At 46.9% G+C, this 23,083-nt stretch overlaps 2 protein-coding genes across 12 annotated transcripts in view; both read left to right on the top strand.

Annotated features, from left to right (window-relative positions):
- The window catches only part of Chfr (checkpoint with forkhead and ring finger domains), a 29,634-nt gene extending 11,960 nt beyond the window's left edge, over nt 1-17,674 (top strand). For 4 of the 7 annotated variants that reach the window (XM_078039494.1, XM_078039495.1, XM_078039497.1 and 1 more), the window contains 11 exons: nt 976-1,143; nt 3,861-4,020; nt 4,797-4,951; nt 5,082-5,244; nt 7,253-7,398; nt 8,935-9,054; nt 10,563-10,646; nt 11,155-11,225; nt 12,201-12,288; nt 14,232-14,339; nt 16,564-17,674. In XM_078039494.1, coding sequence (XP_077895620.1) covers nt 976-1,143; nt 3,861-4,020; nt 4,797-4,951; nt 5,082-5,244; nt 7,253-7,398; nt 8,935-9,054; nt 10,563-10,646; nt 11,155-11,225; nt 12,201-12,288; nt 14,232-14,339; nt 16,564-16,745 — 1,445 coding nt within the window. In that variant the 3' untranslated portion in view covers nt 16,746-17,674. Of the gene's footprint in view, nt 1-975; nt 1,144-3,860; nt 4,021-4,796; nt 4,952-5,081; nt 5,245-7,252; nt 7,399-8,934; nt 9,055-10,562; nt 10,647-11,154; nt 11,226-12,200; nt 12,289-14,231; nt 14,340-14,744; nt 14,818-16,563 lie in introns of all 7 variants that reach the window. The other 3 variants (XM_040292078.2, XM_021733947.3, XM_078039496.1) reach the window with 3 other exon arrangements.
- A 3,785-nt stretch (nt 17,675-21,459) lies between these two features.
- Nucleotides 21,460-23,083, top strand: part of Golga3 (golgin A3) — a 45,341-nt gene continuing 43,717 nt past the window's right edge. For 4 of the 5 annotated variants that reach the window (XM_040292081.2, XM_005336355.5, XM_021733945.3 and 1 more), the window contains exon 1: nt 21,460-21,815. The gene's annotated coding sequence lies outside the window, so the exon portion shown is untranslated. The remainder of the gene's footprint in view (nt 21,816-23,083) is intronic. The other variant, XM_021733946.3, reaches the window with a different exon arrangement.

The raw sequence follows: 23,083 nt of genomic DNA, 5'->3' as shown, positions 1-23,083 counted from the left end.
AATAATAAAATTTTTTCTGTCCATATGCCTAAGCATATATGTATAATATGCTTACAAACACTAACAATAAACACTAACACTAAGAAAACAATTATACTTATAAACATTAACTGTAGCAAAACACTTACACTAACAAAGTAACTATGGTGAAGACTTGTTGAGCACCTATTAGACATGAGATAGTGTAGTAAGTGCTCTTTTTTGGTTAAGACTCATTGATGGAGCCAGTCAGGGAGGAGCCATTACCATGCTCTTTATTCTGGAGATCGAAGCACAGCAGCCTCTCACAGTTGTAGTGTGAGTGAGTGGTGGGGACAGGAGCCAGCCCGGGAGCTGTTAGCTTTTCCCCTCAGTAAGGGGTTCAGCTGTTTCCAAAGTCATTCTTTTCTCCTCAGCTACTCTAAGCCATTTTATCATATGATAACATGGTTTGAATATCATGGACTACATACCTGTCATACTGTGATATTCCAAACTAGATCTCAATGAAGACAGAGGATGTAGTAAATTGCCAAACTCCTTCCAGTTATGTGTCTCTAGCTTCTTCTACTATGCCTGCCAATGACTGCCCTCTTCCTTCCCATGATCATACAACTGCTCCACTCCTGCCAAAGGCCTCTGCTTCACATGGGCCTCTATTTGGAACATTCGCCCTGAAATGTGCACTGTGTGATTGTTGGCATGTGGGTTTGCACATGGTTCACCAGTGCTCAGGGCTGGTTCTGTCAAAGTCATCTCTGCATTTTTTCCCTTGTGAATGTACTTTTGCCCCCAGCTCCACTCACACAGAAATGGGCCCAAATGCATATAAGACATGATGTTCATGGTATTGACATAGCAGAAGTGATGTGTCATTCTTAAACTATGATATCTTGGACTGCGGATTGCATTTGGCTTAAATCACTGATACTTTACCAGCATGTTCTCTCATGAAATAGAGAAATTAGAACCTGTCTTGTTTTTCCCTTTTCACAGGACCCGGGGGTACAGGCTTCTCCCTAAAAGGATGTGGTCCATCTGTGGGAAGTGGTGAACTCTCCAGCCTTACGTCAGCTCTCCCAGACAGAGAGGGAGCACAGTTTTCTTTGCTGGAACCCCAGAACCAGGAGGATCTGGAGCCCATGAAAAAGAAAATGAAAGCAGGTTGGTCTTGCAGCTCCATGCATCCTCTGCCCTCTCCACGAGGTGCTAGGGGTACTCTGGGTTGGTGGCCATGGCCTTGCATGTGGCTTCATTTGTGCTTATCCATGGAGACCCCCTCAGATGATTACTGCAGCACCTCACATTTGCTTAATGAAATTGGGGCCTTTTCTTTCCCATTGTGTGATCTGGATGGAACTGCTTGCCACCAGGCTACAGTCTTGGGTCTAGAGGTAGTATATTCCTGATTGCAACATGGATGCCAGAGTTCTCTCTCTAGATTTTTTTTTTTTTTTTTTTTTGTGTGTGTGTGTGTGTGTGTGTGTGTGTGTGTAACTAGGGTTTAACCCAGGGCTTTGTGCATTCTGGAAAGTGCTCTGCCACCGAGCTGCAACCCCAACTTATTTTTTTTATTTGAGAAGAGTCTCTTTAAATTCTCAGATTGGCCTTGAACTTGCAATCCTCTTGCCTCAGCCTCCTAAGACTTATAGATGTGCACCACAATGCCCTGCTTTGATGTTGTCTTAGATGATAGTTTGAGCCTTCATATTGAAGATGATTTAGAGAAAAAAATGTCTGTACTTTAAAAGCCAAAATTTAAGAGATTATTTTTAAGATGTGGAAATGTGATGGGTAATGCTGGCTATGTGCAACAGGCCCAGGGCACTACAGGACCCAGTTGGTCTTTGGGAGAAATGGAGCTATGTGAAGACTGGGGAGTTAGTTAATCAACTTGGGGAAGGCGTGGGAAGAATCAGCAGCAGTTTTATAGCAAAAAATACACACATATAAAAACAAGGCAATTATATAACTCCAGAAAGATGAAAAAATGTGTAAATCAGAAAAGGTAATTTTGGTATATTGCTCGGCCAAGCAGAGAATGCTTACATAAACACAATGAAAGCCATTTGCTGCAGTTAACCCACAGTCCTGTTAGATAATATTTGGAAGAAGGTTTCAGGGGCCAAAACACCTTCCTGTGTTGGTAGATATCAGGTGATAATTTCTAAAATGGGTAAATCAAGGCTGCGGATGTAGCTCAGTGATAGAGCATTTGCCTAATGTGAGTGGCCCAGAGTTCAATTTCTAGCACTAAATAAAACAAAATTAATAAGTCAGCATTATAATTTAAATACATGGAAATGAATACCAAAAGGCGCAGTAAAAGACGTGGAAGTGGTTTCTTCACCTGGTGAAATTGCAGTGAAGGCAGGCTGGGCAGAGGTGACTGCATTCTTCTATATGACTTAAGTTGCATGTTTAATATTTCTTTTTTTTTTTTTTTTTAAAGAGAGTGAGAGAGAGAGAGAATTTTAACATTTCTTTATTTTTTCTTAGTTCTCGGCGGACACAACATCTTTGTTGGTATGTGGTGCTGCTGAGGATCGAACCCGGGCCGCACGCATGCTAGGCGAGCGCGCTACGGCTTGAGCCACCTCCCCAGCCCAGTTTAATATTTCTTTAAAAATAAAAATTACCAGGCTTGTGGCACACAGGCCTCTATAGTCCCAGCAACTTGGGAGGCTGAGACAGGAGGGTCACAAGTTCAAAGCCAGCCTAGACAACTTAGCTAGACTCTGTCTCAAAATAAAAAATAAGAAAAGGGTGTAGCTCAGTAGTCCAGTACCCTGGGGTCAAACCTCAGTACCAAAATAAATTAATTAATTGACCTGTGACAACCACCATCTGAGCTTACACCTGAGCAATAGAAACATAACAGGAGAAGGAGCATCTTAAAGCCACTGATGCCATCTTTGTCTTGTTTTCTAGCATGTTCCTGTGTACTCAGGCATCATGCTTTTTCATTTGTTTTTTTAAAAAATTACATTTATACAAATACTACTTAACATGGAGTGGGGATGTGGCTGAAGCAGTAGCGCGGTCGCCTGGCATGTGTGCGGCCCGGGTTCGATCCTCATACAAACAAAGATGTTGTGTGTGCCGAAAACTAAAAAATAAATAAATATTAAAATTCTCTCTCTCTTTCTCTCTCTCTCAAAAAAAAAAAAAAAAGCTTAGAGACTTCCAGAAAGGACATTATTTAAAAAAAAAAAAGACAAATACTATTTAACAGCTAGCCCATCTCTCTCTCTCTCTCTCTCTTTCTTCCTCTCTTTTTTTGTAGTAGAAATTCTATCCAGGGGTACTTAACCACTGAGGCACATCACCAGTCTTTTGTATTTTTGATTTTGAGACAGGGTCTCACTAAGCTGTTAGGGTCTTGCTAAATTGCTCAGGCTGGCTTTGAACTTGTGTGCCTTCTACCTCCCAACTTGCTGGGATTACAAATCTGTGGTCCCTAACCCGAGCCTCTCAGCCTGCCCCCCCCCACCTTTTTTTTTTTTTTTTTTGAGGTAGAGTCTTGCTGTGCTTCCCTCACTGGCTTTGATTTCCTGAGCTCAAGTGACCCTCCTGACTCTGCCTCCCAAGTAGCTGGTACTATAGGCATGCACCTAGCTTATCCTTTCTTTCTTAGCTATACATTGCGTGTGTCATTTTATGTCAGGAACTGTTCCTCTACACCAGAACGTAAACATACTGGAACATGAGCCTTATCTGGAGCCACCCTAAAAATGGTCTTTGTAGATACAAACATAGGGTCAGCACTGCGTCTGCAGCCTGAGGAGTCCCCTTGTCTCCATGCTGGGCTCTATAATACGAGGCTATGCATCAAGTTCTGCTGTGATGTGCCTGTCAGAACATATGCCTTTCTCTCCTAGGTGAGGCACTTGACCCGAACCTGCAGCAGTTGGTTGCAGACCAGGGTAGAAATACCCAGCCTCCCCGTGAGGACGTCAGAGCTACTGCCATGAAGCCAGACAAGATGGAGGAGACGCTCACATGCATCATCTGCCAGGACCTGCTGCACGACTGCGTGAGGTGTGCTGCCAACCCCCCCCCCATCTGGCTCACGGTGGATCGCGGGGGCAGAGGGTAAAGAGGGGGTTGCCAGTGGAGCAGCTGTCAGGTCCTTTTTGACGTGAGGTGTGCTGCTGACACCCCAACTGGCTCACAGTTGACCCTGGCCACTGGGAGGAGGAGGCTGCCAATGAAGCAGCTGTTAGGTCCTCTTTGGCATGGAGACTACTAAGGTGCTATTTTCATCGTACTTGAAGAGCCACCTAGGAGACTAGGGCTGTAGAATCCACAAGATTTTGGCAGTATTGGTTTTGACTGACATGGGTTGTGGGTAACCCAGTGAACCCAAAGTCTAGCTGGCAGACAGATCAGATGCACTATACCAAGTTTTAAATGTTTCCTGATTAAAGAAATGTTTAACACTGTCATAGAATGTATATCCCAGGAGCAGCCCAGATGAGCCTTCTCCTTACTCTAGTGTCTACTTAGAAGGTGTAGCCTTACCCAGCTTCCAATCCTGAGACGCTGGTTCCTGTTGCCCACATTTCTGCAGTCATAATCTGCTTTCCTCTGTCCCTTTTGATGACACAGAAGCAGTGTGACCTCTAGTTTCTTTTTATCAACCAAGCTTGATTAAAGTGTTTTCTGTGAGAGTGATAGCTGGGCTTCACAGTCAGCCCCTGGCTTTGATCAGCTTGCCCTTCTACCTGGGAAGGCCTGCTGCATGTCTTGCCCTAGGGGTCCTAGTGGCCGATCTTTGGAGGCTTCTGTCTGAAGAGGGGTTTCTCTTGTTCTAGCTTGCAGCCCTGCATGCACACGTTCTGTGCAGCTTGCTACTCTGGCTGGATGGAGCGCTCCTCCCTGTGCCCCACCTGCCGCTGTCCAGTGGAGCGGATCTGTAAGAACCACATCCTCAACAACCTTGTGGAAGCATACCTCATCCAGCACCCAGGCAAGTGGGCCAGCCCTCCCCAGACTCTCCCTTCCTCAGGGCTGGGAGCTCAGCTCTGAGGAGAGAAGGCTGTGTGTCTCACTGATCATGCCTTGCTGTCAGTGAAAGCTACTGTGTTCTTTGAATCTAGACAAGAGTCGCAGTGAAGAAGATATGAGAAGTATGGATGCCAGGAATAAAATTACCCAAGACATGCTGCAGCCCAAAGTCAAGAGGTCTTTTTCTGATGAAGAGGGGAGTTCAGAGGACCTGCTGGAGCTGTCAGATGTTGACAGCGAGTCCTCAGACATCAGGTAGTCCCTGTTCCTGCCTGGGAATGGGGTCTTGGAGCTAGAGGTGCATCCAGTTCTTTGATTAAGAGTTTGCTGTGGGGTGGGTAGCCGGGTTCCTGTGGTCTGAGCTTGTTTTCTGATGCTGGAGAGTGGCCAGGACTGGGTGAGCTGGCAGAGAGTGGATGTGCAGACTTGCATGCACACGTTCTGCGCAGCTTGCTACTCTGGCTGGATGGAGTGCTCCTCCCTGTGGCCCACCTGCCATTGTCCATTACTATAGGTAACAGAGACAAGCTCTGTACCCTCTCCAGTGGAGCCAGTCGCCTCACATGGGTCCTGACTCACTGGTCCTAACAGAGTGTTGTAATTAAGTTTTACTTTTTCCCCATGTAAACACTGTGTTTCCCTGTAGTTTATCTAGTGGCGGTGTTGTCTTCTACCATAAATGGCAGTATCACAGAAAAGGCACTGTCCCCTGGCTAAGAGGACATAGTCCTAGATGATCTTCCCCAACTCTGAAATCAGAGTTTTCATTTTTGGCCAAGGCTATGATATTTATTTATTTAGTTTTTAATATTTATTTTGTAGATGGAGATGGACACAATATCTTTTTTTAATATTTATTTTTTAGTTATAGGTAGACACAATATCTTTATTTTATTTGTACGTGGGGCTGGCGATCGAACCCAATGCCTCACGCATGGTAGGTGAGCACTCTACCTCAAGACAATAAACAAAGCTCAAAACTTTTAATCATCTTTATTTGTTTTTGCAAATTTTAGTGATGGTGATCCAGCAAAAGAAAGAAAACCTAAGAATCACTTCAGTGTTGACATTTTATTTCTCTTTTCTTCTTTTTTCTTTCCTTTGGTTCTGAGGATCAAGCCCAGGACCTTGTGCATGCTAAGGCAAGCCCTCTACCAGCAGTGACACCCTCAGCCTGAGTGTTACCACTCACTGTGTCCACTGGGTTTTTCGTGTGTGTTCATCTGTGTACATCTTTAAAAAGTAGAATGTAAGAACCAATTGAGTGTTCTGTAAAGATGGGAGCATGTTGCACTCAGGATTCTGAAGCCTTCCCAACACCCTGCCTCTGGAAGTAGTGCTGCAGGCCGTCCTGTGGTCACCCCTGTGCACACGTCCAGCAGTTTCACCAAGATGACCAGGAATTTTACCTTGCTGGACTTTTATGCATGTTATCCAGTGCCCATCAGAAAGGTCACTTTAATGCCACTCTCTGAGGTATATGTGAAGGATGCTCTTTGCCAGCTTAGTATGAGAAAACAGTAATGTCCTTTTCATTTACATTTTTTGTTTACAAATGAGCATCTTTTCACTGTGGCATTTTTATCTGATCATCTTATCCATTCTTGATCCTCATTGCCTTAGAAAGGCATTCTCTAAGATAAGAGCCTCCTACTTTTTCAGAGGATTCTTTTTTACAGTTTACATTTTTGCCTAGTAGTTTCTGAGGTGCCATAAAGACAAGCAATCCACGGCAACACAGGCCATAAAGATGAGTGGTGCAGGGCTCCCGCTGTCCAGTTGGAAGGTCACTAGAGGAGAGTCTCTTCGGACGTGGCACGTGCGCTGGCTTTAACCAGGGGAAGCAGTGCCTGTGCTGTGGTCTCATGTGAGCCTAGGCCCCTCGTCAGCTCAGCGTGACCCAGAATCTGGTGTGCTGAAGCCTGGGGATGAGCAATGGCACAGGGTGGTGGCCTGCATGGGTGAGTGGGTGCCCACCCTCAGATTCCTGTTTGGGTGGTTCTGGATAATGCCCTCTCCAGCAGCTGGGGCTGGGCAGGAAAGAAGGGCCTACCCTGTCCTTTACACGCAGTGGTGGGAATGGAGCTGTGCAGGGCCAGAGAAAAAGTGTGAGGGGGCTGAGGCCACACAGAGGAAGACAGCTTCGGGTCGGCATGGTAAGGTGCTGCCCAGGGTCTGTCCTTGTCTCAGATGCAGAGCTGCACCAGTGCCTTGGGGGCCTGCTCCTCCATGGCTGCAGCTCTGCCGCTTGCTCTTCCTGCAGTCAGCCATACATCGTGTGCAGACAGTGCCCCGAGTACAGAAGGCAAGCGGTGCAGCCCCTTCCCTGCCCAGCACCCGACAGTGAGCCGGGGGCCCAGCAGGCCCTTGGTGGGGATGCACCATCAGCGTCTGCCAGCTTCACGGCAGGTGAGACAGCGGCATCTAGCCCCACGTCGCGTTGTTGTGACCCCTGTTGTCCTGGCCTCCTATACTGTTTCCGCTTGGGGGGCTTCTGCCCTCCAGTCCTTGGCCTGCATGGCCTACTGCCTCTCAGATCCTCTCAGTTTTTATAATCTGTCTCAGGGAGGATCTGATAAATACCTGCTGTTTATGTGGGGGTCTCCTCTGGACTTCCCTGGGAATTACTAGTCCTGATTTTAACACTTGGTCCGTCCCCAGTCCTCTGCTTTAGGGCAGGTGATGTCTCAGTGGGGTTTGCCAAAACCAAAATGGGACCACACATCTGTCCCTCCCATGAGAGGCTGGCCTCTCTCCAGCAGTGGATGCCCAGTCCTCAGAAACAGGCTCACATCTCCAGAGTCACCCTGAGCTCTCCTGTCAGTTGCCCATTTCCAACAGGTGGATCTCCAGATGCCTCCCAAAAATGCAAGAGAGGGGCTGAGGGGGTCTAGCTCAGTCGTAGAGCACATAATTAGCATGTGTAAGGCCTTGGGGTCAAATCCTAGCACCAGGAAAAAAGGAGCACTCTTGGCCCCACCCATTCTGTGGTCTCTGCAGAATGTAAAGATAGCTTGAAGGCCCTAGCCTCTCAGCCAGGGCTCAGCCTGGGCTTGTCATGAGACCACCAGCTCAAGATTGTGCCTCAGAGCCATGTCCTTGACCACCCTGCTGCACTGTAGCCACAGTTCTCCTGGTGGCATCTAGGACCTGTGTATGGGACAGGCAAGGCAGTGCTCTGCCGTTGGCAAGGGTACTCAGTACCCAGTGACTTCCCCACTCTGCATGTTCCTGTCTTTCATAATAGGATCCACCAGTGTCTGGCCTTGGGCTGTCAAATTACTAATTAGGCCCATGCATGTAGAATATGTGTCACACACAGATAGAGCCTGAGTGCTGTAGGTGCTCTGTGACCCTTAGAGTGGATTGAGTTGTGATGGTTGGCATGGTAACTCCCCATGGTCTCCTCTATATGGGTGGTAAGTGTCTAGGAATATACCATGTGGACAGAGTTCCTATTGCCAGATCAGGTGGTCCCTTGCCCACCATGCCTGCCTTTTGTTATTGGAAGGACATAACTGTTCTCTTGTCTCAGCAGAAATTAAATATGTAGCATGTTTTGTTGTTTTATAGTATACGTGCTTTTCCTTTGTAGGAAATATTAGAAAACCTCTGACTAATCTTTGAAATCTGGTTACAACCCCTGAACCAAAAAATTTCAGTTTTTGGTTCTTTCTATTTTTATTTTTTTGGTGCTTGGGATGGAAGCAGGACCTCATGCATGCTAGGCAAGTGCTCTACTACTAAGCCAGACCCTATTTTTGGTTATTTTTCAATCTACTCAAAATCTCTCAGTTTACATGGCAGGATATCATCTGACTCCTCAGGGACAGTCTGAAAATCTCCTGTTCTCTCTCAAGCCTGTCTCTCCTCGTATGTGCTAGCTGCTTGTGAACCTCTTATCTGCCACCTTTCTGCCTATGTCCCAACATGCCTGTACCTCAGCAGCCCAGGATTATGTGTGCCCTCTACAAGGAAGCCACGCCATCTGCACCTGCTGCTTCCAGCCCATGCCTGATCGGAGAGCGGAGCGGGAACAGGACCCACGTGTGGCCCCTCAGCAATGTGAGTAGGCCAGGCTGCTTGCGGTGCCCCTGGCTCATGTTTCAGATGTGTTGACCTTGTGTGAGGTGTGAAGTAAGATGTAATGTTGTTTCTTCCACACCCCTACCCCAATACTGGAGGTTGAACCCAGGAGCTTGTACTTGCTGGCTAAATGGCCCTCCTCTGAGCTGCATCCCCCTCCCTTTATGTTTTATTTCATGGCACAGTCTGGCCAAGCTGAGTTGTGATGTCTCAGTGGGGTTTGCCAAAACCAAATTGACCTGAAGCATGGGACCCTCCTGCAGCAGCCTCCTGAGCTGCTGGGATCATAGGTGTTGACCCCATGTGACTGTGTTGAACTGTACTAATGCTGCCCTATGGAGACCAGGTCCTCTTGGGTTCTGGATCTACAACCATCCCCACATCAGCACCAGTCACTGTATGATGTGTCATTTATAGATCTAATAGATGAAATAGGGTGTTTTTAGTTTACAGTTCTTGCCATCAAATCAAAGCCCATCATTTATTTGATGGCCATTTGAATCTACTCTTGCCTAAAATATCTGTCCATGTACATAGACTTCTTTTAAAATATTTCCTGACCATGTGAGCTCTGCATGTGTTAAGCTGTTGCTGTTGAATGAAGAGAAGCATGGACCCAAATGGCAGCATCAGCCAGTCCCTGCTGGGTGCAAGCTACTGTCCTGGATGCCAGGGGCACAGCACCAGCACACCATCCAAAGTGGCCCTTGTCAAGGCACTGCTCTTGACACCAAGCTTGGCAGGCTGGAGGGGCCTGGCAGGGTGGTGGGCTCTGTATTGCAGGTCAGGCAAAAGGGCACTAGGGTATCCTCTGGGCAGTCACTGCCCACTGCATGGTATATGAGCAGCCACAGAGAATGCTCACCTCAGAGTGCCTGAGACACAAAAGATGGCCAACAAGCCACAGCTCAGGGAATAGCTCTACAAATTGTCAAAACTCCAGCTTTGCTGGGTGCAGTGGCCACACCTATAATCCCAGCAGCTCAGGAGGCTTTGACAGGAGGATCACAAGTTTAAAGCCAGCCTCAGCAACGGTGAGGCACTAAGCAACTCAGTGAGACCCTGTCTGTAAATAAAATATAAAATAGGGCTGGGGATATGGCTCAGTGATCAAGTGCCCCTAAGTTCACTCCCTGGTACTACTACTACTACTACTACTACTAATAATAATAATAATAATAATAATAATAATGACAAAGGCAATAGTGTGACAAAATACTCAGGTAGAACAGATGCTCAGAGCCAGAGGGAATCCCTGCAAGCTGTTTGGATGATGGGACACATGTGGTCATGGGTCTGGCTTTTTTCTAAGGGCTTAGTCATTACAGTTCAGTCAGCTTTGATGCTAGGCTTTGGCTGGAAAGTCACCTCTGTGCCCACTTCCTTGGAAACCCCTTCTATGTGGTTTTCAAAGAGGTGAGCCCCTGAGTCTGGTGCTGAGTGTTCTCGCAGCACTTGGGGCCTAACTGACTGTCCTCTGTCCACAGGTTCAGTCTGCTTACAGCCCTTCTGTCACCTGTACTGGGGCTGTACCCGCACTGGTTGCTTTGGCTGCCTTGCCCCTTTCTGTGGTAAGATCACCTCTTCAGCCCTGCATGTGTTCTCTTGATGACCTCAGAGCAGGTGTTGGTGGTGTTTGTGGCCTGGTGTGTGCAGGGGCAGGGGTGGGCCCTGTCATTCACTAGGTACCCACCTGCCTTCTCTTGCTAAACATGTTGGAAGTGTGGAATTCATGTTGGCTCACAGTCAAGCCACGTGAAGCACTTAAGGAGATAACGAACTTCCAGTGCAGGAGGGTTTATTTATGCATATAGAATTACCTCTCCTGAGAAAATAATCTTCCTTAGTGGTCCCGATTTTCTGACACCAAGCCAGGTGTTCACAAACTCAGATCTTATTATTTTAAGGAGGGAGGGATGGAAATAATTTTTCTGTATTATAATCTCATTTTATTATGGAATTTTTAGTTTTTGCATAATCTATAATGAAAAAAAATTTGGTTATCCCATCAGGCAAACAATTCTTTGATGCAATGTTGTCTTTATAAAACAGATAACTCTGCTTCCCTTCCTCTGGCAGAGCTCAACCTGGGAGACAAGTGTCTGGATGGAGTGCTGAACAGCAATAACTACGAGTCAGACATCTTGAAGGTGCCTGTCACACATGCCTGGCTCAGTGCCAACAGGAGGCCTCCCCCTGACTTCTGTAGTTACTTTCAGGAATCCTTGTAAATTTTCTGAATAGTGATCTGCTTAACTCTGCCCCTCCCGTTGGTATATGTCTGTTTTTCCACATATTTCAAAAATAGGCATTTCCTTTTTGCCATAGTGTCATGAATCCATAGGAATTGGTTCCTGCAGTTCAGAGAGGATTTCTGGGAAGTTCTGGCCCTCCTCTCTGACTGTGTTCCTTCCCATTTCACATGCTTAATATGTACCTGCGCTCTCCTGCTATGGACCTGGCTTCCCTCCTGCTTGCGTCCAGCACTATGGACGGCACAACAAGAGCAGAGCTTCCTGTTTGCCATGGACATTTGACAGGCATGGTCCTCTCAGCAGCTCTATACCTGCTTTTGGGTCTATATGGGGTGTTTTTCTTTTTTTTTTTTTTTAATTTATTGTTTTAGTTTTCGGCAGACACAACATCTTTATTTTTTATTTGTATGTGGTGCTGAGGATTGAACCCAGCGTGCTGCATGCATGCCAGGCGAGTGCACTACCGCTTGAGCCACATCCCCAGCCCTATAGGGGGTGCTTTTCTGTAGGCTTCCATGAGAGGGGCCAGCTGCTCCATGTTTCCAGAGGGCAGACAGCAGATGCCAGGTTTTCATCCTCTCTTGTCATGGGACGTTGACAAGGTTGTTTCAGCTGTATCTGTGCTGTGAATGCCTTTGTAGGATTTTGAGAGACTCTGATGCCTCTTCCACCTGGGGTTCAAAGGCTAACCCTCTCTGAGGCCCAAAGATGCTCATACCAGGAGCCCTGTGGGCCAGGGCTGCCCATGGGCAGCTGTGCCATGGGTTCAGCCACCTCAGAGGCTTCTCATGAAGTGCTTTCTCTCTTGTTGTTTAGTGTTTCTGCCTCTAGACTAGTCTTTATTCTTATTGCCTTTTTTTTCCCCTCCAGAATTACCTGGCAACCAGGGGTCTGACGTGGAAAAACATGTTGACAGAGAGTCTTGTGGCTCTTCAGCGGGGAGTGTTTTTACTGTCTGGTGAGCTTTGTTTCACTCGCCTTGATCCACTTGCCCTCTGTAGAATGGAAATGATTTCTAAGGCTGCCTTTGCCTCCTGCCCAGCAGTGAGCACCTGGCAGGTCACCCTGGGTAGTACTACCTGTCTGCTTTCCTACGTTTATGACTTCAACCTCCACCCACCCCAGCAGAGACAGAGAAAGTCTTCATTTTTGAGTTTGAAAAGCATTGTGCTTATGCCTACATGACATATTCCAGAACTGACTGCTCTGTAGGGATGGGAGGAGCATAACTTGGGAGATTCCACCACTCACCTACACCAAGTCCTAGGATGGTTGTTCCCAGACCCTTGTTTGTCCCTTGGTGTGTGGATCCCTCAGTGGGGGCTGTTCCCCCCTCCCCCAGGGTAGCACAGGTGCCTTGTAGCGTATGACTTTTGCCATCCAGGGAGGCCGAAGGAATATTAACAAGCAGGTTTTTTTTTTCTGAGATATTAATTATTATGAGAGAAATACTTGAGAGATTTGCTTAAAATTCCATCGAGGGATTGGGGATGTGGCTCAGTGGTAGAGCACTTGCCTAGCATGCATCAGGCCCTGGCATTGATCTCTAACACCACAAAAAATAAATAAAAATATGCAGAGATGGTATTTTTGTGACCACTCTTCTAGGCCCTTCCAAATACCTGTTTGTGGATGGCCTTCCAGATAATACCCTCCTGTGCTGTTTGTATCTGGTTTTCCCTCAGCAATGTATCATGCAATCCTTCTGCCAAGAAAGGTCTGTACCCTGGTTTGCATGGGTGCATGTGGTTCTGGGAATCCAGCCTGGGCTTGTGCGTGCCAAGCAGGCACTCCACTGCTGAGCTGAAGACGCATCCCAGTCTCAACTTTTATTGTTATGCAGCCTTCTAATGTCATAGTGTATTTAGCTAATTCATTAATAAAGGGTATTTTAGTTATTTCCAGTTCTTCACTATTTTAAACAATGCCACATTTGTTGAGCATGCAGTGTTGTAGATCCGAGAAGTCATCACCTTAGAGTAAGCGGGACTCTCAGGGCAGCAATGCACAGGTGGAGACTTTGTCACATGAGCACACTGTCCTTCCTGAGGCTATGTAGGCTCCCACTAGTGCCTCAGAGCATGAGGGTGAGCATCTCTCTGCTTGTCAATTCCACATGTCTCTCTAAGTCTTGTTAATGGGAGAAAGGTCAACAGTGACATGTCATTGTTTCATTTGCCCATATTTAGTTATTATTGACAACTATAGCCAGTCTTTTTGCATTTGTGTGGCATGTGTTTACTTGTGATCTTGGCCTTTATTTATACTAGGTTTTTTTTAAAAAAAATATTTTTTTAGTTGTAGATAGACACAACACCTTTATTTTATTCATTTATTTTTATGTGGTGCTGAGGATCAAACCCAGTGCCTCACACATGCTAGGCAAGTGCTCTACCACTGAGCCACAACCCCAGTCAAATATACTAGCTTCTTTAAGGGTTTGTTTTGATGTGGATTTGTGGGATATCTTTGTTAATTAAGTACAAAACATTGCTGTTTGTGTTTTAAATATATTGCCACTTGTAGTCATATCATGAGTATTTCATATTTGTCATGTTTCCATTTTGATGTAGTCAGATTTACCTACTATCCAATTTATTTTTTCTCTTTTCTTTCTTTCAACGTTGGAGATCCCACCCAGAGTCTCATGCACTCTAGGCAAGCGCTGTACCACTGAGCTATATCTCCAGCCCTTTTTATGTTCCAAGTATGATATCCAATATTGAAACAAAAAAAAGAGAAAAATTAAGTTGGAACCTAGATTGGTTCTGATGTTCTTTTTCAGCTTCTGTGTCCCATTGTGTGAATCAGTGTCCTTAGCATTGCAGGAGTTTGAGGTGCAGCATCTGTTCTGTTGTTTGAAAAATGACATTGCCCGATAACCGACTGTGTTCCCTGCAGATTACAGAATCACTGGGAACACTGTACTGTGTTACTGCTGTGGCCTGCGTAGCTTCCGGGAGCTGACCTATCAGTATCGGCAGAACATTCCTGCTTCTGAGTTACCAGGTAAAGAACTCCACAAACTCCAATTCTGTCCAGTCCAATTCAGGATTGGTATCTGTCCTTAACAGGTGCTTGTTTGGGCTGTGTTCTTGTCAGAAGTCCACAGCAGAAGGGGGAAGAACCACCCAGGCTGCGTGAGGCCATGTTTGCCTCCACCAGTCAAGACAGTGTGTGTTGCTAAAGGAGAGGTGCATGGACACTTTGGATAGAATGCTAGAGGACTCCATTTCCTGAATGTGTCTTTTTTACCAGTTTGATTTCCTTTCCTGAAATCCTGCACAGTCCTAAACTGGTGATGAAGAGTGACAGGCCCTTTGTGCTCAGTTGTGGCTTCCTTGGGTACCTATTTAAATGCAGAGCTGAGTGGGGGTGTTGCCTATAATGGCTGTGCACTGTCTTCTTTTCTAGTGGCTGTGGCATCCCGTCCTGATTGTTACTGGGGCCGTAACTGCCGCACTCAGGTGAAAGCCCACCACGCCATGTGAGTGAGACAGGGATACCAGGCTTGGGGAGGTGACTGCAGTGGTTCACCGTCTGCTAAAAAATATCTAATTTTGGTGGGGCACAGTATCATCCCTCTGTAATCCCATCTATGTGGAGGCTGAGGTAGGAGGATGGCAAATTCAAGTTCAGCCTGGGCAACTTAGTGAGACCTGTCTCAAAATAAAAAATAAAAAGAGCTGGGTAGGTATTTCTATAGTAAAGCAACCCTGGATTTAATCCCCTTATTAAAAAAAATGGAGGGGGGTGTATATACATATGTAAATGTATATGCATATACATACACAGACACACTAATGTATGAGGCTGAGGTGTAGCTCAGTGGCATTCAGGGATGTAAATAAAGATTTCATTATTGGTGCTGGGGATATAGCTCAGTTGGTAGAGTACTTGCCTCGCATGCACAAGGCCCAGCAACACACACACACACATACACACACACAAAAGATTCCATTATTGCCTCTATGACCTTGGAAAAATCCCCAGAGTTCATGCATAGTATGTGTAAGGCCATGGGTTCCATTCCCATCACCACCAAAAAATGTGTGTGTGTGTGTGTGTATGAGTACAGTAACATTATGCTTACGTAAAGTCACACAGCATGTAAAGTAGCATCTTCATGGAGAGATTCCACCTCTTTTGATACCTCATTTCCTGTTTTGTGTTTTTTGAGGGGAGATGGTGCTGGGGCTTGAACTCAGGACCTTGTGCCTGTGGAGCAATGCTCCACCCCTGAGCTACATCCCCAGCCCTCATATCCTGAAATTTCTTTATGCAGATGTTCATTTCCTCTCTGTTTTCTTGGCTGGAGTCACCTCTGACAGCTTCCAGAGCACAGCAGACATGAGAGGTTTAGCACTGAGACAGTGGCTGTGGTCATGGAAAACATCTGTTGGAAGCCATAGGCCCACAGCATAATGCTATGACAGCTGGTTGTCTTCCATACTGAACGTGGGTGTTTGTGATCACTGTAGTGGGGTCACCTCCACTGTGGTGTCTTCAGTGTGGTCTTTAAAGGTTGTTCTCAGAATTTAGGATTAATCTCTCTGCCATCTCCTTAAACAACTGAGTAAGATGATCACTCTCAGTCAATTCCTTGGCCAATATATAATCCCCAAATAGGCATTTATGTTTCAAATTGAAGTAGTTGAGACAATGAGAGAGATGTGGACTTGGACAAAGACAAATTCCATCAAGCAGTTATTTCTTGGGATAAAATCCTTGTGTTATATTTGAGCTTAAACAGCGTTGGAAGAGGCCATTTTTTCCCTAAAAAGGAGATTTCATTAGTAACCAACATTTCTTATGAAAGTAGGGATTTAGGTAACACAGACACATCCCATCTCCCTCCTCAATGTCTCTGCTCTTGCCCATGGCTTGTGGAGAGGGGAGGTGCCACCGTCACATGCCTGGTCGCCTATCTCCACCCTGTCAGGAAACACACAGGGAGAGCTCAGGCTCTCTCTGAAAAGGCACAGCTCTTATGCTTTTCTCTAAGGAAATTACCCAAGATGTTTTCACCTCTATTTTAAAATTTAAAAAAGGAAAAAGGCTACTTTGGGGTTTCATTTCTTTGATGTTATTAAAAACATACTGCTGTGAGTCCACAAACACACGCACTTACACAATTCTCATGTGGTTCCTCCAGTTTGTGGTTTCAAAGCCTTGTTAATTTGAATACTTCTCTGATGTTGTCTTGTGTGATGTGACCAAATTCTTTTTGCAGGAAATTCAATCACATCTGTGAACAAACCAGGTTCAAGAACTGAACATCAAGGGGACATACAGGCAGATTGGAGCACTGGAGGCAGGGACGCTGCAGTTAAGAATTCTGAACACCAACACATTAAGGGCATTTTTACAGTCCCCCTAAGCAATGCTGAGTCTCTGGTCAGTTCTGTTGTGTGACTTTTCCTTTTGTGGAGTTTATTCCCAGGCAGCTTCTGGCTACAGCCATCCTCCTGGTGAGTGGTAGGAGCAGCTGGCTGAGGCCTCCTGCCAGGTGCACAGCTGCCCCTCCCATGGAAGTGGGGTAGTGCAGGTTTGCTCTTTTTGTACCTTTTCCATAACTGCAGTTAAAATGGAAATCTCTTTTCAGGAAAAATTTTACGAGAGAAAGAGGAAGTTTAATCAGAAGCATTCTGCTTAAGGAAAGGGAGAGTAAGTTTACAGCCTACAGGATGTACAGAATACAATGCTGTTGAGGAAACCATACCTTTTATATATTTTTAATGAGTTTGGTGCTTATCTGATAAGATTTAAATATTACAAACTGTAGCACAAATAATATAATTTGCAAATTTACTAAAATCGGGGATAGTATGATGTTTGAAAGAATGAGCATATGTTTCTATTTGTTAAAACAATCATCAAATGTCCACAACAGCTAACCCTGGACGTGACTTTCAGGTTAGCAGCTCCTTTCTAAAGTGTGTGAGTTGCGTCCGCTGTCCTCAATGCAGGGCTGGCAGGTCCTTTTGTGGAGGGAGGATGAGGTTGCCAGCCCTGCGATATCCCCCTGCAGCTGGGTGGGTCTGGGACCACTGCTTCCTGATCCCTTTCCTCCTCTGTTAGGTTTGCCATGTCATCTGGAATAATACTTGAAATTTTGGTTTTTGTTTAAAAAAAAAAAAGAAAAAGAAAAAGAAAAATTTTTTTTATCTTTTGTCGAAATCACCTGTTAAGTTTGTTTGCAAACTGGTAACTTTTTTGCTTCTTCTCAGGAATACAATTTTCAACTGTTGTCTTGCTCTTGATACAGATTGAGAGGCAGCATTCTGTATTTGTGGGAGAAAGTTCTCTTTTGATTCTAATAAACAAGCTGTGTTTGTTTCTCCTCTCTGTGTGGGGTTCTGTGTGGGGCTGCCCTGTGTTCCCCATCTTGATGGAGATAGGCTCCATGAAGATTTGTTAGTTCTTTACTGCTTGTCCCATTTATTGCCTTCTGGTCCATCTGTGGCTCTACCAGCAGACTAACTGACCACTTGGAGTGAGCTCACCTCTGGAGTCACACAGGACCTGAGGTTGGGCCTAAAGCATCAAGGAAAACAGCAGAGTCTCTTTACCCTTGCCAGCCCCAGGAGCCACAGCCTTTTGTCCAGTGTGGGTACTTAATTTTCAGCTGGGTAGGGAGGCCTGCCATGGTCTGTGCTATAGAGATGAACTGCACTTACTCCCAGGGATTAAGATGAAAATGCCAACCTTATAGAGGATGCAAAACAATTTTTTTTTAATGCTACTCTGACTCAGACCCAAGGCAGTTGCACAGAAGGCAAGTGATCTACCACCAAGTTGCCCCTGAGCCCTACAGCAAGCAGTTCTTCATGCCCAGGGTGAAGTGGGACCAGTACCTTTGCTCTGGTCTCACTGGACCAAGGTGGGAGCACATCCCTGGGAGCTCTGAGCTTTACTCAGTCCACTAAAGAACTGGACACCCAGGGGCTGGGGTTGTAGCTCAGCTCAACCCAAAGCCCTGGGTTCGATGCTCAGCACCACATAGAAATAAGTAAAGTAAAGGTATTGTGTCCAACTACAACTAAAAATAAATAAATAACTGGACATCTGGTCCACACTGAGGGGACTCCAGTAGACTTCTGGTGAGCATGTGACAGAACAAAGCTTGCATCCTGCTCTAACTTGAGGGAGCCTCAGGCCAGCATGGTCATTTCCATGGTGTGACCTGAGCTGTTAGAGAGGCAGGTGGGCAGGGCTCATGCAGTGTTTATATGTTTTTCTGAACTTAAAAGACCCATCCACCTTACACTAAAAATCACAAAATCTTCAATTGCATGGAGCCTTGCTGACCCTGGGGTGAATGTGTGGGTTTCCTCATAGGCTTGCCTTGCAGGGGGGTGGCCATGTAGCCACTGCAGATGCCCAATGCTTCTGTGTGGCTCTTCAGCCCAGTCTTAGAGCAGACTCAGAGCTAGGCCTCAGCTGTCCACTACCCTCCTGTGCTCCTGGCGCCAGTAAGGTCACCCCATTCTCCCAGTGACCCTGCCCAGTGCTAGGTGAGTGCTGCCTACCTCAGCTGCACACCCTCCAGTGTGCTATCCAGAGAGCCCTTCCTGGTCTGAAGGGTCTGAGCTTCAAGTCAGAGGAAGCGGGCCTCAGAGGCTGTGGGCCTGGAGGGGTTTCTGTTAGCTGGGAACCCTGGTGACAATCTATCCCTTGTTTTGGTCTGGCAACCCAGGAAAGGGTGATACTGCTCTTCTCACAGTCTGTAGCTGGGCTCAGAAGAGACCCAGAATCTGGGTCTCCAGAAGCTTGGCAGTAGAAAATTAGACTCTCAGGAGAAAGAAAGCAAAATGAGGAATTTGCTGAATTCAGAATGTCCAGAATAGATTTGATTTCAAGTGTGGCTTGATGGAGGAAACTGAACCTTGTCCCTAGAACCATCTTCTCCCTCTGCCCTCTCCACTTTGGCTCCACTTTGGCATGAACAGTAGTTGCTTTTCTCCCTGAGGTTGTTCTGGCTGTAGAGAGGCTGGGTCTTGCTTTCCTGAGGACAAAGGCCCATGTAGGGGGCAAGGCCCAGTCCTGTGGGCAGCAGCATAGGTGAATCCAGGTGATCTGGCAGGGCCGCCTCCCAGGAGCCAGTGCCACCGAACACAGCCAGTACTTTAGAAATCATATGAACTTAGAACTAAATCAGTTGTATTTAAGAAAGGTAATAAGCACTTGGCCTCACCACTTCCTAGTTGGGGGCTGGATGTTTGCATATGACCAAAGGGTTTGTAGGAAGATGTGCAGCTCTGCAAGCTTTCTGAAGTAATCACTGAGTTGTATGCAGGGCACATTTTGTGGTATGTAAACTATGTCAGATCAGGCGAGGCAAGCAGCGACCAAAGGAGGCAGATTTAAAAGGGCCGCTGAACGAGGCTTTATTGAGATATCACTCCCGGGTGGAACTCTATCAGACCCACAGAGTGGACAGGGGAAGGGTCTGAGAAACCGCATGGAAGATCGACTGGACTGGACTTTTATGGGGCTTACAGCAGGAAGAGAAGGGCTTGGGACAGAAAAAGGTGTTTTTAGGGTCCTTTGCCCCCTTGGAGTTGGTCAGGAGAATTGGCTGAACTCCAGGATTGGCCAGGGGGTCCTGCTGATTGACAGGCGTTAGTCAGGAGATCTGGCTGATTGACAGGCGTTTCCACCGGCATCTGATTGATGTTCTTTTCCCTGCAGGCTGCTTTGTTCTAAGTCACCACCACCGACCTAACAAGCTATACCTTAATAATGCTGCAAAAAGTTTTCCTTAGGGCTGGAGATGTAATCCAGTGGTAGAGGCTTGTCTGGCACATGCAAGACTCTGGGTTCTGTCCCCAGCACTATCAAAAAAAAAAAAAATCAGTATTTTTTTCCATGTGGACATGGCTATCAATTTAACATAATTTGGTTAGGGTTAGGGTTAGGGTTAGAGTGTTTGCTTTTAGACTTAGTAATTGTCACATTTTATTTGCTGATTAAGACTTGCCCCAGTTCCCCATTCATCTTACTTTACATAGTATAATATACCAGTCAGGAAGCTAACACTAATCTTTTTTTTTTAATATTTGTTTTTTAATTGTAGTTGGACACAATACATTTATTTTATTTATTTTTATGTAGTGCTGAGGATCGAACCCAGGGCCTCACAAGTGCTAGGTGAGCACTCTACCGCTGAACCACAATCTTAGCCCCTGGATTAAGATCACATAGTCTTAAACGAGTTTACAGATCCATGTGGTTTAATGTCACATGCAGATCCAGCGACACTATCACGAGATACACATTTCCATGCAAAGACTCTCCCCGCCACCCCCACCCCCCGCCCCTTGCCACTGCTTTTCCAACTCCATCATTACTAATCCCTGACAATCAGTGGTTTGTTTTCCATTTCTCTAACTTGTCACTCCCACAGTGAACGTATAAGTGGAACCCTCGTTCAGTACAGGCCTTGAGAGCTCCCCCTCGGTGGAATGCCCTTGGAATTCGTGGTGGTCTGTGCCATTCACCGCCCACCCACGGACACATTTTATCGTTTATTCTTTGGGGCCGTTACAAATGATGGTGCTAGGAACAATTATGGGCAGGTTTCTGTGCGGGAACAAGCTTATTTCTCTGAGATAGGTGTCCAGGAATGTGGATGCTGGGCCATATAACTATAATTTGGAGGGGAGGTACTGGGCATGGAACCTTGGACCACTCAACCACTGAGCTACGCCCCCAGTCCTTTTATTTTTTATTTTGAATCAGAATCTCGCTAAGGTGCTCAGGTTGACCTCGAATTTGCCATTCTCCTGAGTCACGGGGATCACAGACGTGTGCCACCGCGCCCAACCGTGTGTCTAATTTTTTTGAGAAATCGCCGAACCATATTCCAGAGCGGCGACGCGACCTGTGCCTCCCACCCGCCACCGACGTCTGCTCGCAGAAAGGCCGACCCTCGCCTCCCGTTTTCGGCTTTCGGGCGGTGCCCAGCAGACAGCCCAGCGCCGGCTGCAGGCACCCGGCCAGCTTTGGGTCTGGCAGGCGGTGACGCAAGCGTGCCACGCCCGCCAGAGGCGGAACCCACGCAAGCCACGCCCGCCTACGACTGGGGAGGGGCGGGACGCCGCTATCCCTGACCACGCCACTTCCGCCGGAAGGTTAGTTGTCTGGCTTTCTGTCGGAGTTAGTCCTGCCAGTCTGGAAAAGAGGCAAAAGTGTCGCAGAACCTTAAAGTCTCTTTCCGAAGCCTGCCTCGGTCCTGTGAGGGTTAGTCCAACACCGCTTGGGCCCGAGTGCGGCTGCGAACAGAGAAAGACACTCTTTATTCCGGAACGGAGATCGCGCGCAGGCTGTTTCCGGGGGCTCGAGGCTATCGCACCGCCGTGCCCCGCCCCTCGCGCGGCCACGTCTAGCCAAAGCCGCAGAGTCGGCGGTGCCTGGTGAGGGCCGCGGGCGGTGTTCGTAGGCGTGAGGGGCGAACGTCCCGGGCAGCGTCGGAGCACTGGGGTGAGGGTCTGGGGCTGCGTCGGGGAAGCAAGAGGGCCGTGTCCCGGCAGCATGGGGGCGAGTGTCGGGGGCCTCGTAGGGGAAACCTGAGGATGAGGGTCTGGGGGCACGTCGGGGGAGCTTGGAGGCGGGGGCCGGGGCGGCCACGAGAGGGGCCCGGGAGGCGCTGGTCAGCGGCGGCCCGCTCCAGTCAACCCTCTGTGTCCCGGCCTGGACACCTCCACTGGTCTCGGCATTGGCTCTATAAACATGGAGGCTCGCTCTACGCCTCTTGAATGCGATCTGCCCAGAAGACGTGTGCTGCTGCCGCTTGCTGCTGGGCCAGCGTATTCAAAGTCTGGTCCTTTTACAACTGATGACAAACGTGACGTGATGGCGGGTACTTCCTTGTTTGCCTCAGTCCTTGGCGGACTTACTTTTTTGATTCTGATGCTCAGGTGTGCTTCACCATTTAGTGCCACGGTCCAGACAGAGAAGGACAAGGCACTGACCCCAGCGTGAGCCAAACCAACAGCTCACTTCTTTGCACAATTGCTTATTAAGTGCCAGTGGAGTAACAAGCCGTGTTGCAGATGTTAGGATATAGTGGTGAAGTCTCTGCCCTTACCCTGCTCACCTTCTAGTGGAGGGACAGGAATATGTAATAGGGCCATTACCAAGAGGATTGGATGGTGGTTGGGTGGGGTGAGCCTTTGTCGGAGATGATCTCAAGTCCAGACCTCCGTGTCAAGAAGCAAAATTGTCAGCGAAGCATTTCAGGCAGAATGAATGGGAAATGTGGAGACACTATGGAGAGCTAGTTACGTGTGTCTGGGTATAGAATGTGGCTGAGACGTATGAAAAAGGAAGGCAGTAAGAGTAAGGGTATAGAAGTAGGCAGGAGCCACATTGAATGTGGCTTCACAGTTTATGGTGAGAGTTTTGTGTTTTATTGTTAATAGGACATTGTAAACCATTTACAGGTGCCTCATGGCCATTGCCTTTATGACCCTTTAGCTTTCAGTTACCATAAACTTTGAGTGGCAAGAAAAGGAAATGAAAACCATATTAACTCTAAAGTGGCTTAGTGGTAGAGCATTTGTCTAGCATGTTCAAGGCCTTGGACTTGATCCCCAGCACCACAACAAAACAGACAAACAAAAATAGCTGTTTTTCTCCAGTTGCTTTAGGAAGTTGTATCCTTTCTCAAGTGAGAATATCTTTCGTTGTCTTTTACTGTCAGTTCTGACAAACAGTAGTTGAAGGGAAAATGAGGCTAATCATTGCAC

Source organism: Ictidomys tridecemlineatus, chromosome 2 (genome assembly GCF_052094955.1).
Source record: "Ictidomys tridecemlineatus isolate mIctTri1 chromosome 2, mIctTri1.hap1, whole genome shotgun sequence".
Taxonomy (NCBI): Eukaryota; Metazoa; Chordata; class Mammalia; order Rodentia; family Sciuridae; genus Ictidomys; species Ictidomys tridecemlineatus.
This window is presented reverse-complemented; position numbering and strand designations above follow the sequence as displayed.